Source organism: Monopterus albus, unplaced genomic scaffold (assembly GCF_001952655.1).
Source record: "Monopterus albus unplaced genomic scaffold, M_albus_1.0 scaffold126.1, whole genome shotgun sequence".
Lineage (NCBI taxonomy): Eukaryota > Metazoa > Chordata > Actinopteri > Synbranchiformes > Synbranchidae > Monopterus > Monopterus albus.
In genome coordinates this window covers 2,094,762-2,106,926 of record NW_018128006.1, presented here as the reverse complement: position 1 = coordinate 2,106,926, position 12,165 = coordinate 2,094,762, and the positions used below count along the sequence as shown (strand labels likewise).

General features: G+C 39.9%; 2 protein-coding genes across 2 annotated transcripts in view; one reads left to right on the top strand and one right to left on the bottom strand.

The window, feature by feature from the left end:
• The window catches only part of mtor (mechanistic target of rapamycin kinase), a 78,203-nt gene that overhangs the window by 42,239 nt on the left and 23,799 nt on the right, over positions 1-12,165 (bottom strand). Inside the window, 2 exon segments of the mRNA XM_020612477.1 lie at positions 10,468-10,613; positions 11,771-11,933. Coding sequence (XP_020468133.1) covers positions 10,468-10,613; positions 11,771-11,933 — 309 coding nt within the window.
• Positions 4,693-8,025, top strand: angptl7 (angiopoietin-like 7). Its single transcript, XM_020612478.1, has 5 exons — positions 4,693-5,218; positions 6,760-6,860; positions 6,983-7,177; positions 7,424-7,619; positions 7,726-8,025. The coding sequence occupies exons 1-5, from the start codon at positions 4,858-4,860 to the stop codon at positions 7,893-7,895; spliced, it is 1,023 nt and encodes a 340-aa protein (XP_020468134.1). The 5' UTR covers positions 4,693-4,857; the 3' UTR covers positions 7,896-8,025.

Sequence of the window (12,165 nt, the reverse complement as noted above, 5' to 3'; positions counted from 1 at the left end):
CTGTACTTCCTGAGGAGGCTGAGGAGGTTTGGCATGTCGCCTAGGATCCTCGGCAACTTCTACAGCTGCATCACTGAGAGCATCTTGCTTGACCAGCTGCATCACTGTCTGGTATGACAGCACTATTAATATGGACTGCAAGCACCTGCAGAGAGTGGTAAAGACTGTGGAGAAGATCACCAGGACTCCACTGCCCTCTCTGCAGAGCATTTACAACCACAGGGCGCGTAGAAAAGCTGCCTCCATCCTCAAAGATCCCACCCACCCCCAGCACGGACTGTTCGCCTCTCTACCCTCTGGCCAGAGGTTCAGAAGTGTGAAATGCAGGACCTCTAGACTGAAAAACTCTTTCTTTCCCTCTGCCATCAGACTCCTAAACAGCTGAGGAGTTTATTACCAGGAAATACATCGTGTACTGTCGACCTGTAATGTCTACATTCTCAGTTTGCACATACATAATTGCACAATGACTGTTGACTGCTGCACATGCTGCTCCCATGTAGCATACATTCTCTGTTATATTCTTTTATTCTTTTAATATTATTATATTGCTGCATTTGCTGCTTAAAGTGCCTTAGATTTTGTGTTACTTATCTACTTTATATTTCATTTGTATTTTGTGGCATTCACGTGGACAGCAAAGTAAGAATTTCATTGTACAGGAAAACATGTTTCCTAACTGTGCATATGACAAATAAACACTTTGACCTTTGACCTCTGTGTGAACATACACAAGATACAGTCATGAAAACATTGCTCCATAGTGCTACCAGTGGTCAAAAACTCCTCATGGTAGTTTTAAGGCAAACATATAGCTCTTCAAATACTTAAACACAGTAGTTTGCTGAACACGGTAGTTTGCTGTGGTTACTGTACTTAGCCTTTTAAAAAAATAATAATTTATTGAATGTGCAAATGCCCCATTCTCTGTCTTTTCCAGACAGTTCAATCCTTTCTATAGGGAGAAGTGAAGAGTCAAAGTTCACATACAACCTGACAGGAACGTCCTGGTTCAGACATGTCTCAGTATTGTTATGCCCAGCTCCTTGTATTCACAGTATATTCTCAGGACAGTTATCTGTTCTGATCAGCAATAATCACACATTGCTGATTATCACAGAAGCCATCCACAGTCTGTTGTCTCAGTGCATACTCTGATAACCCTCCATAACCCTACAGCTACCTGTTCCTTTGGCCAAATCTCTAGAGGTGTCTCCTCTAAAGCTGGTAGTTCTGGCAGCTCCTCTGGGAAGTTGAGATGAGCTAGAGATTTCACAGAATGAAGACTCACAGCAGCTCCTCTCACATTCACAGTTATTATTTCCACTCGCTGCCAGTGATTTACTTGCCAGATATTTTACAAGGAAAGATGACCCAAAAGCACTGTTATTAAGTAAACACTCCACATTCAGCAAACACACTGTAAATGGTGGACATTCACTGGTCCAAGGGTTGCTTTTTATCTTTCAAACATGTAGGTGTTAAACACGTGGCTCCACCTCTCAAACTCAGTTATATTACTCTAACTGCCTAAAGCCCCTTTCTTTTCCATTATTCTGATGGCATCTGAATGTGTCAGCTTCACGTCTGAATGAGCACCCTGGTCGTGTTTCCATTCAAGATAATGACAATCTTGCATGTATACGTGGCTCTCTTCATCATGGTTGTGGGTATGTCTGAATGAAGCTTTGAGGAATCTTCACATAAAAGGGACCTAGATTATGTCTGAATGACAGAAAGCCACTGCTTTAACAAACTGATGAAGCCAGTACCTAACCCATGTCTGGAAAGGCCTTATGTGTATTTCCTTCCAGCTGTGTTTCAGCAGCGTACCCTGAGTGAATTAGTCCATGTAACGTGCTGCAGACCACTGTGGGGAGGTCTTAATATGGACTGCAAGCACCTGCAGAGAGTGGTAAAGACTGTGGAGAAGATCACCAGGACTCCACTGCCCTCTCTGCAGAGCATTTACAACCACAGGGTGCGTAGGAAAGCTGCCTCTATCCTCAAAGATCCAACCCACTCCCAGCACGGACTGCTCAATTCTCTGCCGCTGAGGAGTTTATTACCAGGAAATACATCGTGTACTGTCGACCTGTAATGTCTACATTCTCAGTTTGCACATACATAATTGCACAATGACTGTTGACTGCTGCACATGCTGCTCCCATGTAGCATACATTCTCTGTTATATTCTTTTATTCTTTTAATATTATTATATTGCTGCATTTGCTGCTTAAAGTGCCTTAGATTTTGTGTTACTTATCTACTTTATATTTCATTTGTATTTTGTGGCATTCACGTGGACAGCAAAGTAAGAATTTCATTGTACAGGAAAACATGTTTCCTAACTGTGCATATGACAAATAAACACTTTGACCTTTGACCTCTGTGTGAACATACACAAGATACAGTCATGAAAACATTGCTCCATAGTGCTACCAGTGGTCAAAAACTCCTCATGGTAGTTTTAAGGCAAACATATAGCTCTTCAAATACTTAAACACAGTAGTTTGCTGAACACGGTAGTTTGCTGTGGTTACTGTACTTAGCCTTTTAAAAAAATAATAATTTATTGAATGTGCAAATGCCCCATTCTCTGTCTTTTCCAGACAGTTCAATCCTTTCTATAGGGAGAAGTGAAGAGTCAAAGTTCACATACAACCTGACAGGAACGTCCTGGTTCAGACATGTCTCAGTATTGTTATGCCCAGCTCCTTGTATTCACAGTATATTCTCAGGACAGTTATCTGTTCTGATCAGCAATAATCACACATTGCTGATTATCACAGAAGCCATCCACAGTCTGTTGTCTCAGTGCATACTCTGATAACCCTCCATAACCCTACAGCTACCTGTTCCTTTGGCCAAATCTCTAGAGGTGTCTCCTCTAAAGCTGGTAGTTCTGGCAGCTCCTCTGGGAAGTTGAGATGAGCTAGAGATTTCACAGAATGAAGACTCACAGCAGCTCCTCTCACATTCACAGTTATTATTTCCACTCGCTGCCAGTGATTTACTTGCCAGATATTTTACAAGGAAAGATGACCCAAAAGCACTGTTATTAAGTAAACACTCCACATTCAGCAAACACACTGTAAATGGTGGACATTCACTGGTCCAAGGGTTGCTTTTTATCTTTCAAACATGTAGGTGTTAAACACGTGGCTCCACCTCTCAAACTCAGTTATATTACTCTAACTGCCTAAAGCCCCTTTCTTTTCCATTATTCTGATGGCATCTGAATGTGTCAGCTTCACGTCTGAATGAGCACCCTGGTCGTGTTTCCATTCAAGATAATGACAATCTTGCATGTATAAGTGGCTCTCTTCATCATGGTTGTGGGTATGTCTGAATGAAGCTTTGAGGAATCTTCACATAAAAGGGACCTAGATTATGTCTGAATGACAGAAAGCCACTGCTTTAACAAACTGATGAAGCCAGTACCTAACCCATGTCTGGAAAGGCCTTATGTGTATTTCCTTCCAGCTGTGTTTCAGCAGCGTACCCTGAGTGAATTAGTCCATGTAACGTGCTGCAGACCACTGTGGGGAGGTCCTTCATGCCCAGTTCAGACAGACATGTTGACTTTGGTAAAATCTGCACTGACTGATCACTTTAGGTCTAATTTAGCTCAAGTCACATAAAAATGGAAAGTACTATATATTTAGCTGATTGCAATGTTTCCTATGCCTTCCAAAATCAGATTTTTACACTGGCAACATAACATGACAACCATCACTGCCTGTGTTATAATAATTGCCAGTTCCATCTGTTATTCATATAAACCACAAGATTATCACTTTATTTTGTTGCTGTCTGGTTCTCTAGTGAGTATGCCATTTAAGCATGTGGTAAAATATTACGATTATACACATCTTGACAGCACACTCAGACGCCGCCTACCTTAAATGAACAAATTCTTTCCACTTATTGCAACCTGTAATTGGGTCCAATTTTATCCTGAATGTTTCACTAAGCTTTCATCTCATATGAAGATCCTTCTAAAATTTGATGCTGAAAAGCGTGGTTGAAAACATACCTGATTCATCAATAGAATACTCAACCTACTGTACAATTAAAAATACTTAGTGATCTCTCAGCACGTAAAGGCTGAATTTACTGAAGAAATGGTATAGACCCCAAGGAGTACAGGAGTGTAAGAAAGACGGGGTAATTAAAGTGTGATGATAGGGAAGGAAACTACACATAACTGCTCTCAAGCCTAGTTTTAAAATGTTTTAACAACGTGTCTGTGTAGCTGAAGGTTCAATTAAATACAGCTGAAGAATTTTAGAGTTTTCATTTTTACAGAGTAAAATGTTGCATGCACTGGCGGTGTAATAACTTCAGAAATAGCTTTTGTTTTGTTCCTTCAGCTCTTTGTGTCGCTCTTCCAGGCAGAGACAAAAACAACAACAACAACAACAACAAAAAAAACAACAGTGCCCAGTAACTCTCAACACTTGACAAAGCAAGGAGACATGGGCAAAATTTCTGTGAAATTAGTGAAAATAAGATGAGGGAAGAGGTAGAGTGAGGCAGAGGGAGGAGGGACGAGAGACGTCCCCCACCCACAAGGTTGGAGAGAGTCAGCATGGTGACTCATGCACTGGGAGAGAAGGGGAGGACCCACATGCAAAATATTTTAAATTCTCAGGCTGAGGAGGTTTCACTGAGGAAATAAGACGGAGCCTAGGTGAGCTGTTGGTCAAACAAGAGCTCTAACTCAACTGACCAGCCAAAGCTTGTGCCTATTTAATATTAATAACGAAAATCTTCTACAAGGACCGACAACTTCTGAACACAAAAGTCAACTGCAACTGTGTGAAAATCCAGAGCTTTTGTATTTTTAAAAAAATGTCAAAAGTAAAGTTGAACACAGTGACTATGGTGGTAACACTGCTCCTGTTAGCAGAGACATGCGCTCAGATTTCAAAGAAGAAATCGACATCTTCAAAGCCTGTCAGGGCTCAGTGCTGCGATGATGTGCGCGCTCTTAAAGTTCAGGTGGCCAATATGACCAGTCTCCTCGAGGAGCTGAGTCGCAAGCAGGACACAGACTTGAAAAACGTTGCGAGGCAAATAATGGAGCTGGACAAGCAGAGCCAGCAGCAAGACGCCCGTGTCACCGAAGCAGAGAGCAAATACTCAGAGATCAACAATCGTGTGGAGATCATGCAGCTACAAACGGTACAGTCTGCTCCCAAGACTTCATCAGGTAAGCATTAACACTGGTATTGCTAATAACAGAGTAGGAATTAAATGCTATACATCATAAAATTTTGTTTACAGCTTACTGATGTTATAACAATGTAAAAATTGCAGAAATAGGCTTTGAGCTTAACAATGTTTCACTCAAAAGAATTTACATACAAGCAACTTACATTAGCAAAACAGTCCTGTAGAGTTTGTAAAGCCTTCACACATGGTACAACATCCATCAGTGACTCGAGTGCATATCTGACATGCTCTTACTGTTTTTCTCTTGTCTGTTGAGAAGTTGCTGTCACATTCATACTCCTGGTGTTAAAATTGTTTCCACACATGGACAGAGAATTTAGATGTGACTGAAATTAAAGTGTACATTTTGTCTAGCAAACTTTTCAGCTTGTCTCAGTTTTTCTTTGAATAAAAAAAGCCACTGACATTCTGTGAAGTTAAATTCAGATACATTACAAAGTCATCATTTAATTGGAAAACGTATGTATTTTTAGAATTGATAAGATGAACTCTTACACAAACAGTGCCTAAACAGTTGATAATGATAAGCACTTTTATTGGCCAAGGATGTTACACACAGCGCCAACTCACACACACGCACACACACCGATGATGGCAATGTCCATCGGGATCAACTTGGGGTTCAGTGTCTTGCACATGGACACTTCGACATGTGAACTGAGGAGAATGAGAATTGAACTGCTGACCTTCCGGTTGGGGGTTAACCATTCGACATCCTGAGCCACTGCCGCTCCCCGGTTCTCAAACTGGCAAAATATTTTTCACACAACACAACATGCAGTACTTATTTTAGTTGTAAAAACTGTAATCAACCTTGTCTATTGCTTGTGGGGTCTCAGACAACTGTTGAATTGGATGTCAGGTAGATTATAGTGCACATACTTAACTGAACTGCCCAGCAGCAGTCAAAGCATTCATTTGGACCTGTAGGAGCCCATCTGCAAGGCTATCAACAAAAGGTTCCATCAAAGCCAAATCCTCTCCATCATTCAGCTTAACTTTAACACACCACTAATCAGCACTGGGCAGCACAGGGAGGTTAACCAGGCATGACGTAGTTTATTATTGCAATACCTTAACTGTGTGGTCTAGCAGGGCCATGTTTATGTCAGTGGCAAAGGGAACAGAGACCTTTTTAAAACTTGGGTAAATCAGAGAGAGGAGAGAAGAGCGGAATGAATGCAAAGATTAGAAGAAGTGGGCAGTTTCCATCTTGATTTCTTTAACACTGGATATTGGGCTCACTGCTCCATACTGATCTCACAGCCCTATTAATGGCACAACCATACTGTGTGACATAAGTAAAATAGGAGACTGCAAAAATCTAAGCCATGTTGTGCATATCACCATCTGCTCTGATCTCTTTTGCTTTGGGTGCGGGTAAAGGTCATTTTTTTTTCATCTGTTCAATCACTCAGATGTCCAGAAAGCTGCTAGAATTTATGACACGGGATTTTTAAAAGCTGCTCGTGAAACTGCAGATGGTTTTATCATAATGTAAGATACTGTTTTTTTCAGAAGCTCTATATGACTGTGCATCACTCTATAATAAGAACTACAGGATCTCTGGCGAGTACAAACTACCTAAAGATGAGTTTCTGGGTGTACCTGAGCTTTCTGTAAGTTATACTTATTGTACGTCTTGTGTATAGCATATATTCTTTATGAATTATTTGGTAGAGTATCATGAGCTCTTCCTATTCTATCTACATTACATTTACATGATGGTAAATGCTTGCAGGTGTTCTGCGATATGAAGACAAATGGAGGTGGATGGACTCTCATCCAAAGGCGCAAAATCGGCATTGTATCATTCAACCGTGACTGGAAGCAGTACAAAAATGGATTTGGATCTGTCCGCGGAGACTTCTGGCTAGGCAATGACCACATCTTCCGTCTAGCAAGGCAGCCCAGTGTGCTCAGGATTGAGCTGGAGGTAGGTGTTGGAAAGCATGGAAGCCTGGCTGAGACACTAAATGCCTCGAGGTTTACAACCTGCATGGTTTTATGCATTGTAAAATCATACATAAACCATTTCACAGCCAAACGGTATAAACACAGAATCAATCAATTCCTATGGGTACAATTAATAATAAATCAAAACAGAGACAGAGAGAGCCAATATTCTATGTTTCTAAAGCGGCCTCCTTCTTAATCATGTTATATGTCACTTGTAATGCAGGACTGGGAAGGAGAGACACGCTATGCTCAGTATGGATTTTTCACTTTGGGTAATGAACTCAACAGCTACAAGCTCTTTATTGCCAACTACAGTGGGAATGCTGGAGACTCCCTGCACTACCACAACAACACCAACTTCAGCACCAACAACCAGGACAACGACAAATGTCTGGATCACTGTGCTTCCCTGCGCAAAGGTAAATTATGAGAGCAGACCAACTAAAATAACCCATGCAGTTATTTACAAAAAGATACAGACAGGAATTTCCCTCCAATTAATGCTTTTCCCTCACTTTCTTCCAGGTGGGTATTGGTACAACTGCTGCACTGACTCAAACCTGAATGGTGTTTTTTACCGCCACGGTGAACACACAAAGAACTTAGATGGGATCACCTGGTACAAATGGCATGGATCCCTCTACTCCCTCAAGAGAGTGGAGATGAAGATCCGGCCAGCAGGTTTTCACTCTTAAGTGCTTCAACCGCATGTCCTGGATCACGAGCACACGCTTGAATGGTGAGAGAGCTGTTACCTGTCCAACTAAACTGCGAAAGGAATGAAAATGCTGTTTGTGATGGTATGGTTAAGTTTCTGTCAGATGAATGTGTAATGTAACTTAACCATAAGTTTCTGTCAGATGAATGTGTAATGTTTCTGCCGTGTTTGATTGTAAATTGCCACTGATTTTGTGTATTTATCAGCAAAATATTTTGCTTCTTAAAAGCTTTGATAGATGATGGGACACTGATAGACCAGTGTCCCATATTGGTAACTGGATTTTGACTTCTTTTCTCATTTGTACTGAAAGCAATAGGATGAATGTTTTAGTCAACACTAGATCAAGAATCAGTTCAAACTGGCCTGGTTCACATATTTAACAAGGAGAGTTGTTGGAATGGGACCAACCACCGAAGGCATTTCCTATGAATTATGCAGCATTTAATTGTAAAACCCTTACAAGTGATGATGGAAATGTGTAATTTGTAAAATGTGTACAGCTCTGCAATTATGTTGTTTTAATATGTGTGAGAAAATAAACATAAAAAAAAAAACGATGCATAAACTATCTCATACAGATAGTTCATTATGCTAAATAGCATAGCTTAAATATAACAAACTCGATACAAGTATAAAAGTAAATCAAGGCCCTGTGTTCATTCATGTCCAATAATGGCTGCATATTTGCCTTGAGCTACCGACATCTGACTCCTGGGTCTTTACCTGACATTCTGCCCAAAAGTCCCAGGGTATCTAAGACAAATGCAGGAATGTCTCCATAAAGGCCAACATGCTTCATTTAAGAAACCCAACCGCTGCAAATGGAATTTCAAGTTGTTTTTCATGGGAGTTAAACGTTTACTGAATAGGGCTGCCAAAGGACGCAGTTATTGAAAATGAATGTGATGGTCAATGTGACTTGACCTCTGGGTTCATTCAACAGCTATTAAACTCAATCATCTATGGTGTGGAAAGAGACTCCAGTATCTATAAGGGTATAAAATGTTTCTTAAATTTCTCAGATGGGGGAATTCACATATCTGATCAAGTCATAACAAAAGTAGAACATCCCAAGATTAGCAAAGGTGGCGATTACATGGTCTAAGTGTTTATGCTATTGAGTTCACCCCCCCCCCTTCACATTTCAAGCCCTAACTTGCTCTTCATCAGATGTGGAGACATCTTCTGCTCTTCATGAACTTTATCAGGTACAGTAGTGATTGTCAAATATACGTAAAAATTCTAAATTCATAAAACAGAGATGACAAATTCAAGTCCATTTAAAGACAATGTAGGAAGTACTAAAAACACCATATGCCAAATGCTCAATTAATCAATCAATTATTAATATTCCTCTGTTGTTGGGAGCACTGGGGGAAAAGTGACAAATGTCCTGGCTCTATCCAAAGTTACAGAACCTGAGAATATAGCTTGGCAACAAAATAATTCTTTCCAGTTACAAAATTTGTACCATTATGAGTATGTAACTTACTCAGATTTAATACTCCATATGATGGAATTCAAAGAACAATTTCTTAAATAATTATCTACAAACAAATGACTCATCGGGTACTAAAATGTCAGTGACGATGCCTCTGCGTCATCAAAAAGTGGGCATCAGATACGAGTGTATTTTTTTTACTAAAGCAGCCATGACTCATTAGAGCCAGGCTTATATAGTGCTTTTTGCACATCAGTCTCTGGATCTTTACTGGGAAATCCTGAAGAGGTGAGAACCAGATGGGGATATTGGAAACACCAGAGCGCCAGCTCCCATCATTCATCACCATCAAGGCTCCCAAAAAATTGAAAACAGACCTCTGAGAAACACAAGTCCAGACTTTCATAGATGAAAAGGAGGCGAGCATCCAATTAGATGCCTGGAAAACAGATTTTTCTAGCCTATGCCAAGCACACAGAAATAAAGAAGGATGAGAAAGGGGGATGGAAAAGATGACAGAAGATATCAAAGGGTTATGGGACAGGAGGATAGGTTAATATATCAATATAATTTCATTGTGCATTTATTAAAAGTTGATGTTAATGTTTGTCTTTAAGCAATAACTTCTAATGTAACAACTATCAATCAGAGGTACATGTCAATCCTAATTTGTGTGATGACAATAAATCTAGTAAATGTAACAAAATAACTTATCTCCCACTGACACTGAATTATGTTATTATCTCGAAGTTCCCAAGTGATGATCTGTCATAAACGAATCCCAACTTTCTAGACATGCAGTATAACAAAAATACAACCAGTTCCTTTACAGTAAAAACATAACTGAATTAAAAATAGTTTATTGTTTAAAAGCTGTTTAACTTGAACCAAAGGAGAATGTACATAACCAAACAAAAAGTTGGAGGACTATCAACTACAGTCATTTCTTATTTGCATAGTTTATGTAAAGACAAAACTTGTACTTCACTGTTTGCAGTACAATCCTATGGTGAAGAAAGACTGAGCTCAACCTCTGCTTATAAAAGGTCATAGTTCTCCTATTTACAAAAGCAAAATAGTTTGCTTCTGAGTTTTTCAGACCTACCTGATAAGAGACTCCAGGATGAGAGGAGAAGGACCTTTCTGAAACTCTAGTTCTTTATAATGCAGAGCCTTGGCGTAAGCGCGACACTTGGCAGCTCTCTCACCGAGCAGTACGATACCGTTATCATCTCTCAGAGGCAGAGGGCCCTGGAAAAGGAAACAAACTGTATAAAGTAACCAAAGTTTGTTTTCTGAACAAAATAACAGCACACTTGTTACTTGTCTGTGACCTCTACTCTTCTCTGTCAGCAATTAGTATGGTTTGCACCATCAAGACAACTCATTATTCTGCTAATGTCTCACTGTATTTAATATTTAACAACTATAAAGAAATTCCTGCAAATTATTGACATAAGATTGACATAGCATTTCATTGATGTTCATTAATGTGTCTTTGTGACACAGTACAAAAAGATATGTGGGAACCTACAAAAAACATCTTATACCCTTCGTTCCACTGGCTTTGAGTAGGATATTTTATGTGTTTCTACTGCAGCCTCACAGCAAGTGGTCCCTGCTGATAGGCCAACCACAGTCGTCTCTGCCTTCAGCGTAACAGTAATTCGCACAGCATGTGTGGTTACAGTGAAGTGGAGACAAGGGGCTATCGAGAAAGCCTTTGCAAGATATTGCTGTGCTTTTAAGTGTGATCTCCTAAGTTCCTGTACTTTGTTTTATTTAAATAATAGCAACCAGAATGTTTTCTGATCAGCTTCCTTTTGTGACACAGGTATCCCAGCTGTACTGAACTGTAGAATTAGTGGCTCCAAAAATATGAGGACAAATGATAAATTGACTGACTCTATGCAGGTTCTTTTACTGAACTCCGCTTTGCATCTGGTTCACTGTTTAACTTTTCTGACAAAGTCATAAATTTAAAACACATCACAATAATGACCTTAAGCACAACTTAGTCTGGAGATATGCTGATGACAACAAGATATAAAACTGAGCCCTTTGAGCCAACATTATTTCCCCAAAGACAACAGTAAAACACATGAGGTGTGAATGCTGTTACTTTACAAGCTAGAGACACATGTAAACACAGCCTGTTGTTGTATTTCAGCAACATGTAGTGCATGTAATGTCATGCACATTCAATACACAAGTACATTTTGCACTTGAGTCAGTAATGAATACAAATTAACCCTCATAGATTTATGATGGGCACTGAATTTAGAGAAAACATCTTGAAACATAGATCAGCAGGCACTCCAATAAAACATAATGTGTGCAATCCTTCAGTATAAACTGCATCACAGTAACTCTGTGGCTTAATGTAGCTGTTGCAGTTTACTGCTGACCTTGTCACTATGCTCCATGAACTCTGCCAGGTTGAGCAGAGTTTGTGTGACCTCAGCAATGTCCTGGGAAGTGAGCGCTAACTCAATGCTGCGAATGAGCTCATCCTGCTGGTCCTCATTCAGTTCAGACCAACAAGACAGAAAGGCTGCGTTGAACAGGTCCCTGTAGACAAAAAAAGCATTTATGCATTTAAACAAAAACAGTTTGTTTACATATTTTGCAGAAGCAGACTTTAAATGAATCTGGCAAACTAGCAAATCAGTAAGTGGAAAGATTATTCTATAGCTTGTAAACAATTATTCACTTTATAACCAAGTGCAATGTTGTGACAGACTTTCACGTCTGGAAATTACTAGAGCTACCCCTAATAGTCGAATAGATGAGTCGTCTGTGT